The sequence below is a fragment of the Haliotis asinina genome, chromosome 1, assembly GCF_037392515.1.
Source record: "Haliotis asinina isolate JCU_RB_2024 chromosome 1, JCU_Hal_asi_v2, whole genome shotgun sequence".
Taxonomy (NCBI): domain Eukaryota; kingdom Metazoa; phylum Mollusca; class Gastropoda; order Lepetellida; family Haliotidae; genus Haliotis; species Haliotis asinina.
Genome location: NC_090280.1, coordinates 19,131,840 through 19,156,158, shown reverse-complemented (window position 1 = coordinate 19,156,158; position 24,319 = coordinate 19,131,840). Strand labels below are relative to the sequence as shown.

The window sequence follows — 24,319 nt, the reverse complement described above, 5'->3', positions numbered from 1 at the left end:
GTAAGGATAACATTGACGATAACATCAACAAGGACGATAATGATGACAATGATCATGATAAACTATCACAACAAAATGATTATTACAAAAGTGATTCAACATAGTTGCACAAACGATGTTTACACTAAAGCTTACAAGAACAACAATAACGTCATAATCAGGAAATGCGTACATCGAAAACAGGTCCAACCGCGCACTTTATCACCAGTTCCCAGGAATCTCTACGTATACACCACCGGCAAAGCACAAATCCGCCCATTCGCGTGCAAGCACTGAAGGTTTTCAAACGAAAACCAAGTTGGCGAAAGACTGTGTGAAGGATTATTTCAAGAGAATATTGGATTAATTTTCAGAATGGATTTTACACAGTGTGTATCAGTTGTCATGTTAGCGTTCAGCGGTCTGGTGCTTCCTGTTACAAGTAAGTTTCCGTTTCTTGTCCTTGGCCATAGCTCCATGCCAGCATCTGGCGGCGAGGCTCAACACGAGCCTCGGGGGGTGATGGAGATTGTGTTTTATGACCGCAACCTCTAAGTTACACGTGTAATCTGTCACAGTTGGAAATTGGATAAACTCGCTACTAAATTTACTGGGTTATATTTGTATATTTGTACATCGGTTGTATTTAAACCACCCCTTCTTAAACGGAGATGTGTCTTTCATAAAATCGTTTCCATTCAAATGACCACCATTAAATATGCAGATTCCCTCTTGTGCCACTCATAATTTTTAGGGTTTGCATTCAAGTAGACAGTGTTTTCGAAGCAGTTTGCAGATATGCGATATCTGAACAACGTGAGTTGAATTGGTGTAAAGCACGCACCGTCACGTGTTGTGTTTTTACCCCAAGACAACGAGGAACCTTATGAAATAGTTTATGTTTTTAGACGAACGTGTTTTGCAGCCAGCTGGTTTCCTGATGTACGTGTTTAACAGCAAAATTCCCCAGATATTCTGAAGTAAAGATGACGATATACTTGTTGCTCATTATGATATGCTTCAGTTCAAGTTGATATACGTGTTTAGCAGCCAGGCGCCTTATGATATACGGCAGTTCCATGTTGCGATATTTGTGTTTACCTGCCAGGCACCTTATGATATACTACAGTTCATGTTGCGATACACGTGTTTAGCTGCCTGGCGCCTAATGATATACTACAGTTCATGTACGACATACCTGTACCAGTCAAGTTATTTATGACAGCCTGGTACCATATACGTGTTTGAATGAGCCTCTGGATTCCTTATGACTTGCACAAATCTCTAAGGTAGAAATGTAGTGTTTAAATGATAATATCGATCTAAAACCGATATCTATCTTGTACTGTCTGCATATGTAGACTTGGCTCTTTAAAGGATAGAATGACATTACACGGGCTCAGCATTCAGTACAGCCATGAAGCAAGGCTACTTATGACATACCGCTGTACAAGTGCGTTTTTTGCCACCAGCTCTTTTATTAAATACTGCAACACACTTTACAATATACATGGTACGTGTTTTGTCACGTTCCCTTTGATATACTGCAACCCACATTAGGATACATGTGTGTTTAGTACCAAGTATTTTATGATATACTGCACTACATGGGACTATATGCGTGTTTAACAAGCACGGTTCATATGGTTAACTACAATGCGTTTGACGATACATGCATTGTGGAATACGAGTAGAGTGCGTGACATACCAGGCGCTTGTGTGTGCTGAAAAAGTACGACATAAAGAAACAAATCTTGTTGAACATTATGTTATTCATTTTATGACGTTAAAGAGAGAAAGAAAAGGGAGAGATGGGCCGGGAGGGGATAGAGAGAGGGGGGAGGGTGAGGGAGGAGAGAAAGGGAGCGAAGGGGAAGAGTGAGTAAGAAAGGGAGAGGGAAAGAAAAACAGGGAGAGAATGAAGCAGGGGAGAGGGAGAGAAAGAAAGGGAGAGCAAGGGAGGGAGAGAATGACAGAGAAAGAAAGAGTGAGGGAAGGGAAAGAGAGAACAAAAAAAAGAAAGAGGGACAGGGAGGACAAGAGAGAGAAAAAATGAAGACAGGGAAGTGGAATTGAGAGAGGGGTGGGAGCGAGTGAGAGAGAGAGTGGTGCATGAGACGAGTTCCCGAGTGCATTCCAAACCAGATGTAGCGTATGTAATGCATTGTTCTCACATTCATGCATGTTCACGGACAGACCGAGATAACACGAGAATGAAGGTCTTGAGAGAACATCCGGGCTGTACCCATTCATGCCTACATATCTGTGCTGTACCTGGCTTGACTTCAAACACTGATGCCTCCACAGCGCCACACCGTATCACGTAACGCTGGTGCAATTCCCCTCTGTTTTTCCACATGCTACACAGATTTTCCATCTTATAATTACCTTTTCGCATGTCGACAGTATTGCGGTTGTTATAAACCTGTCTAGCTGAAAGTTCATATGACTAGGACATATATACAGTGAGTAACACTATTCCCCAGTGCATCTGCAAGGCGGGAACTCTATGTTGATGTTTGGGGGAGGGTTTTTTTTTTTTAAACTAATGCTTCCGCCTTTATGAAATTATTAATTTGTGCAGAGTTTTGTTTGTTTATGGTGTTAACAAATTGAATGCAATTCCCGCAGCATCGTAAACATCTGTTAACACCTTACCCCAGAGATATGCCAAGGTCAAGGTCGCCGTCCTATTACTCATAGTGTCGGTGAACATATGTCTAGCTTGCCTGTATGTGTGCAAATTCTATATAGAACGGACCTGGAGGGCATGCATATAGAAAGAAATCTCAGTTTAGTCTCCCAGCAGAAAGGGACAGTAGATTTGACTGAAGTTAACCTTATGTTATCATATAACTATATTTTTTTGTTATAATTTCAAATGATCCCGGCTAGAATTGATTTTCAGTAACATGGCTGTCGAAGGAGGTGATTAACGGACCAGGTGGTCTGGCTAGCTGACGTAGTTGGCATATGTTAGCGTATCCCAGTTGTGTAGGTCTGTGTTCATGCTGTTGATCACTGGATCGGGTAGTCCGGTTCGTTGACCTTTTTGACACATGTTATCATATTCTAATTGCGTAGACCATGCTGTTGATCACTGGATTGTCTGGTGCAGACGTAACTGATTGTTTATAGAGTACAGACCACCGCCACATAGCTGAAATATTGCTGAGTGCGGCGTGAAAGTTAACTCACCCATTCATTATAACTTACAGTATTGTTGAAATTTTGTAATTACCTGAAAATAAGACGATGGTGAAAAATATTTGAAAAGAGTATAGAATGCCCAATGCAGATTGTAGAATGTCCGATTTATTAATTACTATTAAAATACATTCATTTGTTCACCGAGTTATTTATTGAATCATGTTTATTGTAGATGTGTGTGTTTATTTGCATTTGCAAGATTCTTATCTTAATTAGTAAAACAAGTGGAAATACATTCTAATTTCATCACAGGTAGCACTAGTGAGTGTTTCGCGACGAACAAAAACATTAACCTGCCACTATTAAAAAGTGATGCTCTGCGACTGTTTCTTGGGGGTCTGCTGATATCCATTCGCCAGATTGAGTTATGGGACGAGTTGAACAGGCCTGTCAACGTTAAATGTAGCGTGTCGTACAGTTACAAACACAACACTCTCTTGGGGAATTCAACTGACGTAAATACTTGTGTTGGATGCGAGATCATGTAGATTCTTTCGTGTTGGCTCGATGTTCAGTCTCATGTCTTCTGTGTTGGCTGTGCTTGGCTAGAAGAAGCGTAGCTCAAGACTTCAGTGATTCAAAAGTCTATGGATGTGCAGTGATTTGTCTTTATGACATGCAAGTCTGGACAAGCGGACAACAACGCGGGTCATTTGAGCAAGAAATTGTTAGTATTGTCATTTATATATAATCTTATAATAAGGCTCTTGAGAGGCATATAAGCCAAAATATCACGGATGTCAACTTCTTCTTTATTCAGTACACAATGTTTGTTGGCTTTCCGTGCCCCTACGTCAGGTGAATGAGCGACACAATGTAATTGTGACAAATAGCTACAGATATCTTGAGAGATCAGAGTATGATGGAAGTTCCTTAAGTGGCTTCGCTAAGTAATTCCTCTTGAAATAGCTTTGCCCCAGATATTGTATGTTACATCAATATTCCAGCCATTCCATATTATGTCGACAGTCTGTAAATAATCGAGTCTAGTCCGGGCAATCTAGTGACTGACATCATCTAGCCAACTGGACCACGGTGACATGGATCAGTCTACAAACTTGCAGTCGGTACAATCACCCCACGCAGGAAATACTCATAAACCCCTTTCCTGTGAGAACTTTTATAAAATGAGGACAATGTGGTTGTACCCTCGCGCAGGCAAGTCACCCACCCTTTGATGGTGTTATCAAAATGTTTGTAGTTAAGGAATCTGTTTCCTAGTTAGTCAGACATCAGGGTTTTCATCTTGACTGATACAGCTCTGACTCTTGAGATATCTCTGCCATGTCTCGTACCATAGGTTCCACCTTATCTTAACGCACAAGGGCCCGTTTCACAAAAATCTCGTAAGAAGATACCTCGTAGCTTTCCTAGCAGCATTCGTACCTCCTATACTGTAACACAGGAGGTACGAATGTAATCTTTCGTACAGACTCTGAAGTAAATATATCCAAGAAAGTCCACGCAAGTCTAGAAAATGTGGCAAGTCTAGATTTCCTTTGCTTCAGGCTGAAAATGAAGAAAGTCTCAGGGCTCTTCAGTGAAATATGTTCATTTCAGAGACTAGTTGTTAGTCTTGTACGAATGCAACGAGAAAGGTTACGAGATATAATGCCTACGAGAGTTTTGTGAAACGGATCCCAGTATCCTCCACACGCTGTGTGCGTGAAGGTGGCGCATGTGTTAATATGTATACTCGGGCATACGTATGAAAATACAAATGATTCTGTAGTTGTTTCCAGAGTTTCGGCTTGCGTTGCGACACAAAGCATGCGAAGCCAATAGTATTGGAACACTTGTACTTTCAGGCGTTCCCTTTTTCGTTTCCATGAGTATATGTTTTCCCCGATGCCAACTTGCGTTTCTCCATTACCTCACTGACTACTATCAGACTGACACCGACACAATCCATTCATCACATCCCTCGCATGCACGACTTACACACCATCTACAACACGTACATCAGCGACGGCGTCCTCGTCAGATAACGTATGTAACGATAAGATAGCTACATATGTGTTTACAACGTCATCAGCAACGACTGATCCATCCACTCCAAAACTCAAGTCGCCGTGCTATCGTGGCCTATCTTTGGTTACAAATATCACTTTTGGTAAATAAAAGTGATCAAAAGGGTAACAATTTCACTAATAGTTTACAAGTTCTAGCAACGGAGTCAATGATACTCATATGGAGAAATCATGAAAATGAAATCACTGGCATTAATTAGACAGTGTCGTTGAATAGGGTGTGCGTAATATGAATCAATGGCATTAATTAGATAGTGTTGTTGAATAGGGTGTGCGTAATATGAATCAATGGCATTAATTAGACCGTGATGCTGAATAGGGTGTGCGTAATGTGGCTCACTGGCATTAATTAGACAGTGTTGTTGAATAGGGTGTGCGTAATATGAATCAATGGCATTAATTAGACAGTGTTGTTGAATAGGGTGTGCGTAATGTGACTCACTGGCATTGATTAGATAGTGTTGTTGAATAGGGTGTGCGTATTATGAATCAATGGCATTAATTAGACAGTGATGTTGAATAGGGTGTGCGTAATGTGGCTCACTGGCATTAATTAGATAGTGTTGTTGAATAGGGTGTGCGTAATATGAATCAATGGCATTAATTAGACAGTGATGTTGAATAAGGTGTGCGTAATGTGGCTCACTGGCATTAATTAGACAGTGTTGTTGAATAGGGTGTGCGTAATATGAATCAGTGGCATTAATTAGACAGTGTTGTTGAATAGGGTGTGCGTAATGTGACTCACTGGCATTAAATAGACAGTGATGTTGAATAGGGTGTGCGTAATGTGACTCACTGGCATTAATTAGACAGTGATGTTGAATAGGGTGTGCGTAATATGAATCAATGGCATTGATAGAAGGTGTTTCCGAATAGAGTGAGCGTATCCGAACCTGTAGTTGGCATCTACCACAAACACTAGCAAAACCAAGTCAACTGTTCACCTTGCAAAAAATAAAATAAAAAACTACGAGAATTAATATTAACCATATCATCTACGATCTAGTTCCTGAAATCAAACCGTGAAATTCTACACTTACCACAGACTCTAGGCTTGCATGGATTCCTTGGATATTTGTTGCAGAGTCTCTGTGGCAGAGGAGCTAAAGTACGGCTTATCCATATTGAACATTGATCGAGCATGTCAGTGTGGTTGTAAACGAGAGAATGATCCATGTTAATACTTAGAATGCCCATTCATACCTCAGAGATTGCATATTTACTCATTTGAACAGTATTGTATGTAATGAATTATTATATGATATAATTCTCATTTTACATAAAAATGAAAACAAACATATATGAAAATGAAAATGAAAATCTAAAGGTTTTCAAATGTGTTCACATGCACAAAAACCAAAGTAATCGTTTTCTCGTGTAATATACCACACAGATCACGTTCTGTGCTTTTCCTCTGTTTTCACACTGTTTCGAATTGTCTTCAGAAACCCAATCTAGCCGTGAAAGACGACTAACAAGCCAGGGTCGTGTGGTCATGCTCGTTGACTTGGTTGACACATGCCTTCACTCTTTGTATTCCAGTTGCGCAGACTGATGCTCATGTTGTTGATCACTGGATTTATTGGTCCAGTGTGTGATTAACAAGCCGCCGAGTCAAGCAACGAAGAAGAATACATTATGCTTAATATTTATACAACTTATATTTCTGTGAAGGGGCTTGTAAAGATGTTTCTTAAGATTTTCTCTAACCAACCTTTTCTTTCGTGAATGTCGAATAGGAAACGGAAATATTAAATATGTATGTACACGGTACAGGTTCAAATGCGTAATTCAAACCTATAGTGATGCATAACCCATCAGCTGATGCAGCGCAAGGTTGTACACAGTGCGAGATGCCGATTTTACAATGATCGTTAGTCAGTAAAGCATGTCGGGGTAGCGTAGCTTGGCGGGTAAAGCGTCCGCTCGTCACGCTGAAGACGCGGGTACGATTCCTCACATGGGTACAATAATTGTGAAACCTATTTCTTGTGTTTTCGTCGTGATTTTGCCGGTATATTGATATTTGCCGTGTCACCTATGTTCGCTACACGTACATTACATAATGATGACGAATATGTTTCTTTGGCGTAACTGGCATTCCCCGGGCAGATTGGTTTGCCGTTAAGACCTGCTGATTGTAAGATGTGACTAGTTTTTGCTGCTTGTTACTGTGTGTGGCCTTGTGATTTACGTGTAGGTGTACCTCAACATGGTTCATTTGGATCATGGTTCTTGGTAGTAGTGTTTCTCATATAAAGGTTTTTTGTAGTCGAGTAATTTGGTATCACGTTGGGATATATGATATTGTTACATGTGTTGTTTAACGCCTCACTAACCACTGTCCCTGCTATGGATTTTGGTATATAATCTTTTATGAAGGCTTGACTGCCAATCACAAAACACTGACATGGAATATGTATTTGGTCTGCTTGACGGGGCCTGAAATATCCGTTCGTCATGGTACAAGTACATATATTCGGTACTTGGCCATGACCACACAACACTAAAAGATACGTGAACCGTTTCCACACAAATCTGGCTCGACAACGTACCAGAATTTGTAGTGAAACGTCGAGTTCATGAAATAAGTTATTATTCATATCTGCAACGTCAGAATACTGTCGAAGGTATTTTTTCACATTATTCCGTTTTATGTCGTGTATTACAACAATAATTTTCACGAACCTTGATTCACAAGTTTTCTGTCACTACCATAATGTCATATCCACAACAGCAGTTTTTGAGACGAGTAAGCCTTGGTGGTTTTCATGATACAATGATTTATTTTTGATAGTCCTGCCATATTGGTAAACCAATGAACAGGTCGAGTGACTGCTACGTTTGGAATGTGAACCCATATCGAAATCATCTTGAATCAAGATGATGACAGTCACTGCGAGTTATCTGGTACTATATTATACAGCTGGACGGTTCACTCTTTCATCCATACGCTGCATTCATATGCTGTTTCTAAAGCTACGTTACTGAGATAAATGATGTCTTAAACAGCCATTATTGAAGAAGGATAAAGAGATTATTACAGCCGAATGTTTAGGCGCCATGTTGCATAGGATGATAATTTGGATCTTCACCATACACGTTTTCTACAATAAAGAGTGCAAAACGCGTCGAAAACGTCAATTATTTCACGAATAACATTGCACGTTAAAGAGTTTAATTACACGCGTGTATTCCCTTCCCTAAGGACCATAATAATATTAATATTATTCCTGCATAGAAAATGTATGCTTTTCAGAAGATAATGATTTCAATCTGTGGATGGACGGCGTGACCCAGATTCGATATTCCTGTAGCAGACACGATAGGGCAGGGATATTAATGCGCAATTCAATCATCATTAATTAAATTATTCCTGATTAAATGATTCACTGCTGAAAATCAAATCGTTTGATTATCCTAAGCAGGACACTACACAAGTTAAATTAAAGAGGTGGTTCAATAAAAATACGTCATCATAATTAGATTAGCTGCAATGTGCGAACACAGTTGCAAATGAAAGTATGAAAATGAAAGTTGAACTTAACCAAAACATTTTAAAGTCATCGAAATATTACCTGCCCGAAGTCTACCCGAAACGATTTGTGAAGATCCAGGTTATGGTTGATCTTCTGCAACCTATGCTTGTCATCGTATACCAGTTGCACAGACCGATGCTCATGCTGTTGATCATTGGGTTGTCTGGTGCAGACTCAGTTATAGCTGGAATAATGCTGAGTGTGGCGTTAAACAACAAAGAAACAAATTATTATAAATGAAAATATTTCACAGGTTTCGGTTTGAAAACTAAATTGAATTAATTTCAAATAGATGCTGTGTCTATCAAAATTGTCTCCAGAGACCACTCTGTAGTCTGTAGTCTGTAGTCTGTAGGTTGTAGTGTGTAGGCTGTAGGCTGTAGTCTAGCTATCATAGAAACCAATTACAATGTACAATAAAAAACGCAAATGTCTTAATATCACATGTAATCCCAGAAGCAACTGACGATTTTTAATAGTCGTGTATTCACACATTCTCCATAGAAACTAATATCCCCACGTCTATCTACCGGAGCACCACAACGTCATGTAAACATACTACATTCAGTAAAACTTCCGCCGTATCCCCCAGCCACATTTTGCGGTGAGGACATGTTTCATTCCTCTGGCACGTTTTAGAAGTAGAGTAAGGCTTTCAGAATATTCAGATACAATTTGAAAAACTCATGTTATGACTCATCAGATCAGCCTTATCAGATGACGAATATGTATTCTGGTGATATGATTTGAAATGAAAGAAATATAAGGGGGGATACATGCGGAAGACTTTCCCTACATTCTCCAGCGGTTTCCGAATTGGCTGATAGTCTGATATGCTGTGATTTAAGTGCAACACCTGGTCTTAAATCGACACGTACTCGTTCATGAAACCTTGCCTTGTAAGACAGGGAAACTGCATGTTCATATGAGAGACACGCTTCTAATCAAATCAGTACTGTTTCCAGATAATCTTATATAACACACTGTGGTATAATATTTATATAATACAGGGTATCTTAGTTCTGTTATGTAAGACGTGTTTCTTTCTTTTTTAATCTTCTAGGTTGCTGGGTTTTTTTTGTTTGTTCTTGTATGTCTTTGTTTTATTCTATTTAGCTTTTTCAAATGAATGTTTATTATCTTATTCAATTGTATTTAATTTTATACATTTATTCGGTATTATCATTTTGCTATGTATGTTATATTTATATATATCTCGTGGAATGTTTCAGAATCGTGAATATAATGTAAGTGGTAAACATATGCCCGTTTAGACAAAACACAACGCAAGTGAAAATAAGTATTACCAAATGTTTTTTTAAAGACAAGGGCTATTGTATGGAATGATTCAGCACGTGACCTCATATTCTTTACTGAAACTAGTGCTCAAAGCGGACAAACACATACACACACACACACACACGCGCGCGCGCGCGCGCGCGCACACACACACACACACACACACATTCACGCCCGCACACTCACCCGCGCAGTTCCAGTGATAAGGTTGACAGGAAAGAGGACAAGATAATGTGGAAATTTCATTCACGGCGTATACTACAATATCCAAACAAGACGTGGACTGTCTGTCAGACAACCCATTGTATATAAATGAGTCACTTATTGTAGTATTGTAGTCTGAAATGACTCGTGAAGGTCCCGGGTAGAATAGACCTTCAGCAACCCATGCTTGCCATAAAAGGCGAGTATACTTGTCGTAAGAGGCGACTTACGGGATCGGGTGGTCAGGCTGGATGACTTGTTTGACACATGTCATCGGTTTCCAATTCCGCAGATCGATGCTATTGTTGTTGGTCACTGGATTGTCTGGTCCAGACTCGATTATTTACAGACCACCACCAAATAGCTTGAATATTGCTGAGTGCGGCGTAAAACTAAACTCACTCACTCACTGTGGTCTGAAAGATTCTTGTAACGTGGTACCCTTAGGGCATGAACACAGTGAAATATGTTCCGTTCTAGAACCGACTTTAGCATATTCCACCATAGGCTATAAGAAATAAACCCATTTAAATTGAAAAGGAGCAACGGGGAGACCAGAGATTCAGAACCTGGAGAAATCTAGACCTACTTCATTCTGGGCTTGAGCAGTGCATGGAGGGCCAGGCTGTACAGGACATGATATGGTTCAGGGCCTGTGATTCAGACTAATCCACTCTTTGAACAAGGATAAATGAAACGATTTGTCATGTCATCACATGATACAACATTTAATTCTAAGTTTCTGAAATACAACCATTTGGCGAGATGGTTGTCTTATAATACATGTAAAAACAAGAATTCCAAGTCTCATCTTCTAGAAATGTAGACTTGCCAAAGTAACGGGAAACCACGCAGGGAATCTTGGGATGTGTATTTCTGCTTCTGCGTTGGAAGCTGTGATAGGTTATACGTTCTTCCAGATGTGATATTCCTTTGTGAGGCGCAATACCCCGGCTGGTCTAAATCAATGTAAGGCAAGACTCCCTCATCCCCTCTCCAGCATGTCTGAGTAACGGTGCTGAGGACGATGTGTATAACCTACTGTTTTTCCCGTATCCGTTACCCGATGCGTCACTCAGACCTGTCTCCTCATCTGTTTTCCTCCTGCCTGTATCTAAGAGTGGAGATCATCGTCATATGTTGGGAGGCACAGGGATATCATTATTTGCAAATTGCAGGAGGGTAATATAAGCCTGTTTACACTGCAGGCTAGGCAAATATATACATGTCATTACAGAGGGTTTTTATCGTTACTTTTCGCACGTGCTCTGAGCGTTATTTCTACGTGAATGTGATACGAGTGTTAAATTTGTTATTATTTACGTCAAATTTATGCAGTGAAAGAGAAAGCCGTTGTGGTCTAGTGAGATTCGAGCGTGTCTGTTCATGCAATAGAGGGTCGTTGGCTCCTAGATGCCTCATAACAAATGTGTCCATGTGTCATAAAATTATAAAATCAGAACTGGCGGGTACGGAATCAGCATTCTGTGTCAACATGGTAGCTTTGCTCTACAAGTGGTCTGATTGATGAGGAAGTGGCTATAGAGTGTTTCTATCTGGGCAAGCCAAGATAAGCGGACTAAGCACGTAACTGTATACCTTTTCATACCTTAAGGGCTTGTGCAAATCTATCGGCTTGGGTAAAGTGAATGAGTGAGTGAATGTGGTTTTACGCCGCGTTTAGCAATATTCCAGCAACATCAGAGCGGTGACACAAAGATGTGCAGGGACGTTGATATATTCCAGCCTCATGACGGCGGTCTGTTAATAGTTGAGTCTGGACCAGACAATCCAGTTGTCAACAACATGAGCATCGATCAACGCAATTAGGATATGATAACATGTGCCAGTCAAGTCAGAGAACCTGACCACTCGATCCCGTTAGTAGCCCATGTTATACAAGCAGTTGGATCACTGTTGTAACACCTCCTTCGCTGCAAGTGTGCTCAGGGCATGACTCATTTCATGTATCGAGAATAATACCCTGGATAAACGAAGATGAAATCAGACCAAAGAACAGTGGAATTATCATTGATTGTCAGTGTATATCTGAAAGGCAACCAACGTGATTCAGTAGTTGTTGCAATAAAGAATGTTTAACATACCCACCGAACCTACTGTTTGTTACCAGAAGTTAAACAAAGATCATGTAAGTTAGCTATATCCTGCATCAGATCCTCTTACCGCACATGGCGAATGCTATAAAAGAAATCTCGCCGATATCGTGACCTTTTCGAGATTTAGCCGGATATGACGTCTGACTGCCTTCTGACACGCGCACTGATAATATCTGGGAAGTCCGGCACTGTAGGGCAACGATGCCATGGAAACATGAAGCTTATACAGGGCCGCCATGAAGAACCATCTGTCCCATTAAATTTGATAAATTCTAATAATCACTTTCAAATAGATTGGGGGTAATTCTAGGCCATTACGGTAGAATTGTGGGTAAGGCATTCACTCGAAGACCCTGGTTCGATTCCCCACATGTCAAGTCTTTAAAGGGCACTTAGAAGTGAAATACATAAGAATGAAGGTTTTTATGGATATCAACTTCTTTATTATGAGAACACAACGTTTCGGTTTTAATGCGTACTCCTTCATCAGGTGTTTTCCCCACATGTGAATCCCATTTCCAGTGTCCCCTGTCGTGATGTTGCTTGAATATTGCTAAAAGCGGTTACCTAACTCAAACACCACATGGCAAAAAAGTAAATATCTTGTATCTTGAGAAAAATATTTAAATGGAATCAGATGAAACGTTTTCATCGTAATATGAGTCTGTCAACAGAGCTCATGTTTTGGGGAAATCCTGGTGTTATCACTGTTTAGTAGAGATTCAAATATACATGCTAATGATATGAAAGAAATTGCAAATGACGCTATATTTCAGTAAAGGCTTTTTATGAATAAGGGGACTGAGGGTAGCCCAGTGGTTGAAGTGTTCGTTCATCACGGGTTTGAAACCCATTTCTGGTGTAGCTGATGGGATGTTACTAAAAGCGGAGTGACAACATACTCAATGCTCCTATGAAGATGTGTTGTGTTGCTGATTGGTAAGTCAGAACATTTCCCCTTTGATGAAAGGTATTTGTTGACAGCAGCAGAAACAAGGTGAATCTGGGAGTGAAAACCACGATCGTAGGGTTTACCTGTTTTACAAACGTAAGATCCATAATTTGAAGCCGTACCCCGTAGATCTTGCCTTTACGAAAGACAATTCAGCTCGCCTCCGTCTTGTATACATGAAGTTGTCTCATGAGTACTAGTACTAGTTGTAATTCATGTACTTGTATACTGGCGAAAACATGATGCCTGTTCAAGAAACTGTGCATACAGACGGATCACAAAACAAGCCGAAATAAAATAATGATAAAATAAGATGTTCGTATTTTTACAATCTTTCATGCAAACCATAAAGCAAATATATCCAAGAAGAACCTCGAAAGTATAACAAAAACTCTCACTTTCATCATGCTTTGATTTTTTACTTAGAATTTCTGTCCGTAAAATATGTGTATTTCAGAGATGCCTTCATGGAAGGGGAAATTCAAAAAAAATCCTGTTTTAGCTAAATGCATGTATAACTTTACACAACATTTCTGAAGAAATGAATACCATGCTAAAGGAATTATTCACAGGTCTCTTTCACTTAGCTGAAATTTTGCCCAATTGCGGGTTAAATATCCACAGCAAAATTAACTTAGTTCCGTTTGTGTGGAAACCTAATGGATACTGGGTAATGTAGGTTCCCGCTTGGTTTCAGTATATGGAAACATGCAATGAGAGTATCCGTATAGTTTACAAAACAGAAACTAACTGTCATAATTCCGCATCTGAAACTGTCTCAAGGAGTTTCCATTTGGTTTCAGTTTGTTGAAACATACATAGTGAGAATAACTTGGTTTCCGCTGTTGCAGAAACAGAGTGGATACCGGGTAATGTAGGTTTCCGCTAGGTTTCTGTACCCTCCAACTGAGGAAAAAAACATTGTTTCCTCGTATCAGAATCGACAAGCTTAGCTTGGTGGTGTACCACTGGGGACTATATTTATGTACTGTTATATTTACAAAATAGTTTCGAGAGATAAAAAAGCAAAAATAAGATTTCGAGATTTCTGGAACCCTACATAAAACTGGGTAATGTCAGAATCATTTAAGTACACGGAAACTATTATTGTTGGTTTCCGGCAGTTTCCTTTTGCTGAAAGTATCAAGATTAGTTTCAGCATAGGTTAGTTTCCAGAAATGGAAACTGACAGAAAAGGATCATTGTTAGTTTCCATTGCATAAAAAAACTGGAAAACATCATCGATGGTTCCATTAGTGAGATCTTGCATGAAACGATTGTAGAAAAATAAATGTGACTTTATATGCATACATGCAGAAAATACATTAACCTACATCAAACTGCCTTTGTGTCATGCTCAACGTAGTGTTTCTGTACACCAGAATTCAAATAGAGCATATTATCAGATAAAGTAACATTAAGTTCAGGACAACGGAAATCTAACTGAAAGAATATGGAAACTTATAAGATCCTACTTTCAGGGTTTGTATGGGAAACATACGGAAATCTTAAACTTATGAGTTACTGAGTAAGGCTCCATACGGCTTCTGTTTCCATTTGTTATATTTCTCAACGTGATACGTACTGATAAAAGTAACTTGGAGTGGCTTGACACATTACACATAACTGTACCAAAAAGAACAATATGTTCGTGAACGTTCTGGGGCAGAATTATATTTGTCACAGCAACATAATACAAGTCACAACAAATCTGTTTTTATTGAATTTATAAAATTTCTAGATAAGTTCTAGAGTACATAAAATATAAATGAATCCTATTTCACACACATTTGCCCCAACTGTGACTTGTTGTCTACTTCGCCTAGAAGAACTTCACGGTGAAACGAAAATTGAAATGCAATGATGTTTTGAATGGTATAACAAAAATAAAAACAAAATATAGATATCAAGATATCAAACTAATAACAAACTATCGTTATAGCAAAACCATTGGGATATTACCTTTTTCGAGGAATGTATCCATCAATATTCACACCAAGAAATCAAACGATATGCTATTCGCCTACAGCTAACAAAAATCCTTTTCCATATCACGTATCTTTTTTATTATTTTTTTATTGGTCTATCTTCTCAATGAACGCCTGACAATTTTTTTACATGATGTCCACAATTCTTTTCATCAATGTGTATGTTTTTGGTTTTTTTGTTAATCCTCGAAGGAAGGTCGATGAGTTTTCACAGAATATAAGTGTATTCAGTATGCGTTAGTTACTCTGCAAACATAAGCCTTTTAGCAATCCGCTGTGCAAGATAAAAGATATAAATCCATTAGCGTGTTATCGGTTAATCCTTCCATGTGTGTTTGTTACTTTAACTCAGTTGATAATTCCTTTGGATGCACCACCATCTACTCATTACACAACATGTAATACCTTAGACCTTGATTTATAACATAGAATGTTTAGTGCAGACATACGAAACGCTAAATGGGAATCATTGTCGGGTTGCCACTTGTCATCCCTTTTATTGATTTATTAATTTGACCATTAATCGAATGATGACAAATAAACAGATATAGGTTTCTAATTTCAAATAGATGCTGTTTCTATCAAAATTGTCTCCGGAGACCAGTCTGTAGTCTGTTGGCTGCAGGGTGTAGGGTGTTGGATGTAGGGTGTAGTCTGTAGACTGTAGTGTGTAGTCTGTAGTCTGTAGTCTGTAGTCTGTAGTCTAGCTGCAGGACCCGTCATGGAAACCAATTACAATAATATACAATATAAAAAACCGCAATATCTTGCTATCACGTGATGTAATCCCAGAAGCAACTAACGCTATTTTAACAGCCGTGTTTTCAGATATTCTCCTTAGAAACTAATACTGCCACGTCTATATGCCGGAGCACAACGTCATGTACATAGTAAACACACTACATTCGGTAAGACTTCCGCCGTATCCCTCAGCCAAAGTTTTGGGGTGAGGACATGTTTCAGGCACTTTTTAGAAGCTGAGTAAGGCTTTCAGAATATTCAGATACATTTAAAAAAATAAATAAATAAAAAAAGAAATCATGTTTAAACTCAGCCTTATCAGATGATGAATATATATTCTGGTGATATGATTTGAAATGAAAGAAATATAAGGGTGGATACGGGCGTAAGACTTTCTCTATATTCTCCAGCGGTTTCCGAATGAATTGGTAGTCTGATTTAAGTGCAACACCTGGTGTCAGTCACGCCTCCTTTGAAATATATATTGTAACAGCAGACTTACAGACATAGGCAAGTAAGCAATGACGGGAGAGAGAGAGAGGGGGGGGGGAGAGAGAAAGATTATGCTCAGTCACGCCTCCTTTGAAATATATATTGTAACAGACTTACAGACATAGGCAGGTAAGCAATGACGGGAGAGAGAGAGAGAGAGAGAGAGAGAGAGAGAGAGAGAGAGATTATGCTCAGTCACGCCTCCTTTGAAATATATATTGTAACAGACTTACAGACATAGGAAGGTAAGCAATGACGAGAGAGAGAGAGAGAGAGAGAGAGAGATTATGCTCAGTCACGCCTCCTTTGAAATATATATTGTAACAGACTTACAGACATAGGAAGGTAAGCAATGACGAGAGAGAGAGAGAGAGAGAGAGAGAGAGAGAGAGAGAGAGAGAGAGAGAGAAGAGCAATCGGTACAGATGGAACGTGCATTAGAAATCTGACAGATACACACAAGTCCACAACACAGCTACACACCTATCGAGTCCACCAAACCGGTTTGTGCCAATATTTTTAGCCATCATTGAACAGAGGCTTGCTTTGTTTTGTCCTGTTGTGGTTTCAGGTTGAGTTATATAAGTCTGTTTTTGGCCCACAGGAATGAGTCAAGGTATCGTTATGAAATACACTGTCAGTGTATGTAGGTACTGTTTCCAGGTGATCTTATGTAAAACACTGTGCCGTTTATATAATGCAGGGTATCTTGGTACTGTTATGTAAGACACGTGTTTCTTTATTGTTGAATTTGCAGGTTGCTGGGGATTTTTATGGTTAGTCCTTGTATATCGTTGTTTTATTCTATTTATCTTTTTCAAATGAATTTTATTATCTTATTTAAGTATGTTTTACTGTATACATTTATTCAGTAATATAATTTTATGAATGTTATAATTTAGTTTTTGTCTCGTTGGAGGTGGGGTGATCTAGGAGTCTGGATATCTGGTGGAATGTTTCAGAACCGTGAATATAATGTAAGTGGTAAACATATGCCCGTTTAGACAAAACACAACGCAAGTGAAAATAAGTATTACCAAATGTTTTTTTAACGACAAGGGCTATTGTATGGAATGATTCAGCACGTGACCTCATATTCTTTGTTGCACCAAGTAGATCGTACACTGAATTCTTCCCCTGGTACTCTAAGACTGTTATGTCTTTGCAGTGGGGGTGGGGGGTGAGGGTTTGGTGCGGGGGGAAGGGGGGGGGAGCGGCGGCTGTAGTGTGTGTGATGAATCAGTAACACACACAAGTCGGAAGGAATACCACGGTAACATCATGTTAGAATACTCACTTTTGAATGTAGCGATTGCTTCAGAAACTAGTCACACATGTGAGAGATATTCATATTGCTCCGCCAGATATTCATTTCCTCATTACTACCGTTTTATCAAGCTTAAATGTTTAATGTAAGTCGCCATAAAATCTATAAAAACATAATGATTTCTGAAGAGGATTGTAAAAGTGTACATGTGCGTATGTAGAAGGATAGGAGTGTATGAAATGATGTTTTGTATTGTTATTATGACCTTGGGAGATTTCAGTCAGTCGAGGTTGTAGGGCATATTTAATTTATGTCTGTCAGGGACAGTGATACACCAGTTACCAGTATTGCACGGTGTGACTTGTTGGTAGGAAATAACAATTGTGTAACATAGTGGCCACGATGCAAGCATTTCCAGCATGCCGTGTAGCATTAATGTTGGTGAGTGAGTGAGTGAGTGGGTTTAGTTGTATGCCAGTCTTAACAATATTCCAGCAATATCACAGTGTGGGATGGGTTTGTACACGTCGGGATTCGAACCCGTGTCTTCGGAATAACGAGCGAACGCGTTAACAACTAGCCTACCCCGGCGTTGTTGGTAATGAAAAGAACCTGGTTCCGTTTCTGACAAAATCGTCCAGCTGATGTCATCTTCATTATGCACCTCTCCAAGCTGGACACTCTCATTTCAGAGAGGTGTTAGTAACCGGATACTAATTTTGTCCACAACGGGACAAATGAATACTATGTGGCATATCGTCTGGGCACCTGCAAGATTCGTCAGAATTATATTTCCGCCTGATGTAAAGCTCGTCATCGTAGGCAGTGATGATCTTGGTCCACAGGCAAACTGTAGGGCAAATGGCTTGCGCAACAGAGACCAGTCTTTCTATATGCGATTGAAGTGAGCAAAGGATGTCCTCCCTCGCTTCAATGTCAAGGTATATTATCGCTACCGTCAAAGGAAGACAGCCATTTCCTCTCAGGATTGTCCACTCAGATTCCCAAACTCACATTTAATTACCTTGATTAAAGATTACTTTAATTGTATTTTTATTCAATATTTCAAGCTTTACTTGTGGCATATCAGATTGTTCTTGACCTCCAAGATTTCGATTCAACGTAGTGAAGTCTTTCTCCCTGTACCACATTTTTTTCTCTAATGCCTTACCCTTCGCGTATTGGAAAAAACTAAAAGGTTAAAGATTTTCCAAGGTTATCTCCCAACTCACTGGGATAACTCACTGTCAAAATTACATATATTCTGGGGATAAACGTTAGTCTAGGGTACAGAGGGCGCAAGCCATTTCTGACGTTCCCAACCGCCATGTTGCTATAATATTGCTTATATAATTTATCGCTCACATCGCTCTGCAAACGTTATTGGTAATTCTGCTCACTTCTGTTTTATCAACAAAGGATCTTTTGTTCTGAAGCACTTCGAGGCAATGCTTGGAAAATGTTTACACATCGTAAGCATTGTAGTTTTTTCACACTGTTCTGAAGTGCACACTTAGGAGCGAAGTGAAAACACATGCATCAGAGGACTGTGTTCTACAGTCGACTGCCCGTTCTCAGTTTTGATACGGACCGACTCTTGAAATTACTGTCATTTGTTATCCGATGACTCTTTTGTGAAATTAAAAACATATATCAGATAGGTATGTATTGCAGTAGTTTACAGAAACTAGTGCTCAAAGCGAACGCACACACATATTCACGCCCGCACGCACTCACGCGAGCAATCCCAGTGATAGAGGTTGACAGGAAAGAGGACAAGATAATGTGGAAATTTCATACACGGCGTAAACTACAATATCCAAACAGGACGTGGACTGTCTGTCAGACAACCCATTGTATATAAATGAGTCACTTATTGTAGTATTGTAGTCTGAAATGACTCGTAAAGGTCCCGGGGAAGGATAGGCCTTCAGCAACTCATGCTTGCCATAAAAGCGACGATGCTAGTCGTAAGAGACGCCTAACGGGATCGGGTGATCAGGCTCGCTAACTTGGTTGACACATGTCATCGGTTCCCAAGTGCGCACATCTATGCTATTGATATGCTATGTTGGTCACTGGATTGTCTGGTCCAGGCTCGATTATTTACAGACCACCACCAAATAGCTTGAATATTGCTGCGTGCGGCGTAAAACTAAACTCACTCACTCACTGTGGTCTGAAAGATTCTTGTAACGTGGTACCCTTAGGGCATGAACACAGTGAAATATGTTCCGTTCTAGAACCGACTTTATCATATTCCACCATAGGCTATAAGAAATAAACCCATTTAAAATGAAAAGGAGCAACGGGGAGACCAGAGATTCAGAACCTGGAGAAATCTAGACCTACTTCATTCTGGGCTTGAGCAGTGCATGGAGGGCCAGGCTGTACAGGACATGATATGGTTCAGGGCCTGTGATTCAGACTAATCCACTCTTTGAACAAGGATAAATGAAACGATTTGTCATGTCATCACATGATACAACATTTAATTCTAAGCCTCTGAAATACAACCATTTGGCGAGATGGTTGTCTTATAATCCATGTAAAAACAAGAATTCCAAGTCTCATCTTCTAGAAATGTAGACTTGCCAAAGTAACGGGAAACCACGCAGGGAATCTTGGGATGTGTATTTCTGCTTCTGCGTTGGAAGCTGTGATAGGTTATACGTTCTTCCAGATGTGATATTCCTTTGTGAGGCGCAATACCCCGGCTGGTCTAAATCAATGTAAGGCAAGACTCCCTCATCCCCTCTCCAGCATGTCTGAGTAACGGTGCTGAGGGCGATGTGTATAACCTACTGTTTTTCCCGTATCCGTTACCCGATGCGTCACTCAGACCTGTCTCCCCATCTGTTTTCCTCCTGCCTGTATCTAAGAGTGGTGATCATCGTCATATGTTGGGAGGCACAGGGATATCATTATTTGCAAATTGCAGGAGGGTAATATAAGCCTGTTTACACTGCAGGCTAGGCAAATATATACATGTCATTACAGAGGGTTTTTATCGTTACTTTTCGCACGTGCTCTGAGCGTTATTTCTACGTGAATGTGATACGAGTGTTAAATTTGTTATTATTTACGTCAAATTTATGCAGTGAAAGAGAAAGCCGTTGTGGTCTAGTGAGATTCGAGCGTGTCTGTTCATGCAATAGAGGGTCGTTGGCTCCTAGATGCCTCATAACAAATGTGTCCATGTGTCATAAAATTATAAAATCAGAACTGGCGGGTACGGAATCAGCATTCTGTGTCAACATGGTAGCTTTGCTCTACAAGTGGTCTGATTGATGAGGAAGTGGCTATAGAGTGTTTCTATCTGGGCAAGCCAAGATAAGCGGACTAAGCACGTAACTGTATACCTTTTCATACCTTAATGGCTTGTGCAAATCTATCGGCTTGGGTTAAGTGAATGAGTGAGTGAATGTGGTTTTACGCCGCGTTTAGCAATATTCCAGCAACATCAGAGCGGTGACACAAAGATGTGCAGGGACGTTGATATATTCCAGCCTCATGACGGCGGTCTGTTAATAGTTGAGTCTGGACCAGACAATCCAGTTATCAACAACATGAGCATCGATCAACGCAATTAGGATATGATAACATGTGCCAGTCAAGTCAGAGAACCTGACCACCCGATCCCGTTAGTAGCCCATGTTATACAAGCAGTTGGATCACTGTTGTAACACCTCCTTCGCTGCAAGTGTGCTCAGGGCATGACTCATTTCATGTATCGAGAATAATACCCCGGATAAACGAAGATGAAATCAGACCAAAGAACAGTGGAATTATCATTGATTGTCAGTGTATATCTGAAAGGCAACCAACGTGATTCAGTAGTTGTTGCAATAAAGAATGTTTAACATACCCACCGAACCTACTGTTTGTTACCAGAAGTTAAACAAAGATCATGTAAGTTAGCTATATCCTGCATCAGATCCTCTTACCGCACATGGCGAATGCTATAAAAGAAATCTCGCCGATATCGTGACCTTTTCGAGATTTAGCCGGATATGACGTCTGACTGCCTTCTGACACGCGCACTGATAATATCTGGGAAGTCCGGCACTGTAGGGCAACGATGCCATGGAAACATGAAGCTTATACAGGGCCGCCATGAAGAACCATCTGTCCCATTAAATTTGATAAATTCTAATAATCACTTTCAAATAGATTGGGGGTAATTCTAGGCCATTACGGTAGAATTGTGGGTAAGGCATTCACTCGAAGACCCTGGTTCGATTCCCCACATGTCAAGTCTTTAAAGGGCACTTAGAAGTGAAATACATAAGAATGAAGGTTTTTATGGATATCAACTTCTTTATTATGAGAACACAACGTTTCGGTTTTAATGCGTACTCCTTCATCAGGTGTTTTCCCCACATGTGAATCCCATTTCCAGTGTCCCCTGTCGTGATATTGCTTGAATATTGCTAAAAGCGGTTACCTAACTCAAACACCACATGGCAAAAAAGTAAATATCTTGTATCTTGAGAAAAATATTTAAATGGAATCAGATGAAACGTTTTCATCGTAATATGAGTCTGTCAACAGAGCTCATGTTTTGGGGAAATCCTGGTGTTATCACTGTTTAGTAGAGATTCAAATATACATGCTAATGATATGAAAGAAATTGCAAATGACGCTATATTTCAGTAAAGGCTTTTTATGAATAAGGGGACTGAGGGTAGCCTAGTGGTTGAAGTGTTCGTTCATCACGGGTTTGAAACCCATTTCTGGTGTAACTGATGGGATGTTACTAAAAGCGAAGTGACAACATACTCAATGCTCCTATGAAGATGTGTTGTGTTGCTGATTGGTAAGTCAGAACATTTCCCCTTTGATGAAAGGTATTTGTTGACAGCAGCAGAAACAAGGTGAATCTGGGAGTGAAAACCACGATCGTAGGGTTTACCTGTTTTACAAACGTAAGATCCATAATTTGAAGCCGTACCCCGTAGATCTTGCCTTTACGAAAGACAATTCAGCTCGCCTCCGTCTTGTATACATGAAGTTGTCTCATGAGTACTAGTACTAGTTGTAATTCATGTACTTGTATACTGGCGAAAACATGATGCCTGTTCAAGAAACTGTGCATACAGACGGATCACAAAACAAGCCGAAATAAAATAATGATAAAATAAGATGTTCGTATTTTTACAATCTTTCATGCAAACCATAAAGCAAATATATCCAAGAAGAACCTCGAAAGTATAACAAAAACTCTCACTTTCATCATGCTTTGATTTTTTACTTAGAATTTCTGTCCGTAAAATATGTGTATTTCAGAGATGCCTTCATGGAAGGGGAAATTCAAAAAAAATCCTGTTTTAGCTAAATGCATGTATAACTTTACACAACATTTCTGAAGAAATGAATACCATGCTAAAGGAATTATTCACAGGTCTCTTTCACTTAGCTGACATTTTGCCCAATTGCGGGTTAAATATCCACAGCAAAATTAACTTAGTTCCGTTTGTGTGGAAACCTAATGGATACTGGGTAATGTAGGTTCCCGCTTGGTTTCAGTATATGGAAACATGCAATGAGAGTATCCGTATAGTTTACAAAACAGAAACTAACTGTCATAATTCCGCATCTGAAACTGTCTCAAGGAGTTTCCATTTGGTTTCAGTTTGTTGAAACATACATAGTGAGAATAACTTGGTTTCCGCTGTTGCAGAAACAGAGTGGATACCGGGTAATGTAGGTTTCCGCTAGGTTTCTGTACCCTCCAACTGAGGAAAAAAACATTGTTTCCTCGTATCAGAATCGACAAGCTTAGCTTGGTGGTGTACCACTGGGGACTATATTTATGTACTGTTATATTTACAAAATAGTTTCGAGAGATAAAAAAGCAAAAATAAGATTTCGAGATTTCTGGAACCCTACATAAAACTGGGTAATGTCAGAATCATTTAAGTACACGGAAACTATTATTGTTGGTTTCCGGCAGTTTCCTGTTGCTGAAAGTATCAAGATTAGTTTCAGCATAGGTTAGTTTCCAGAAATGGAAACTGACAGAAAAGGATCATTGTTAGTTTCCATTGCATAAAAAAACTGGAAAACATCATCGATGGTTCCATTAGTGAGATCTTGCATGAAACGATTGTAGAAAAATAAATGTGACTTTATATGCATACATGCAGAAAATACATTAACCTACATCAAACTGCCTTTGTGTCATGCTCAACGTAGTGTTTCTGTACACCAGAATTCAAATAGAGCATATTATCAGATAAAGTAACATTAAGTTCAGGACAACGGAAATCTAACTGAAAGAATATGGAAACTTATAAGATCCTACTTTCAGGGTTTGTATGGGAAACATACGGAAATCTTAAACTTATGAGTTACTGAGTAAGGCTCCATACGGCTTCTGTTTCCATTTGTTATATTTCTCAACGTGATACGTACTGATAAAAGTAACTTGGAGTGGCTTGACACATTACACATAACTGTACCAAAAAGAACAATATGTTCGTGAACGTTCTGGGG

At 39.6% G+C, this 24,319-nt stretch overlaps 1 protein-coding gene across 1 annotated transcript in view; it reads left to right on the top strand.

Annotated features, from left to right (window-relative positions):
• Positions 1-247: 247 nt before the first annotated feature.
• The window catches only part of LOC137288058 (opioid-binding protein/cell adhesion molecule homolog), a 55,266-nt gene continuing 31,194 nt past the window's right edge, over positions 248-24,319 (top strand). The window contains exon 1 of the mRNA XM_067820438.1: positions 248-421. Coding sequence (XP_067676539.1) covers positions 355-421 — 67 coding nt within the window. The 5' untranslated portion in view covers positions 248-354. The remainder of the gene's footprint in view (positions 422-24,319) is intronic.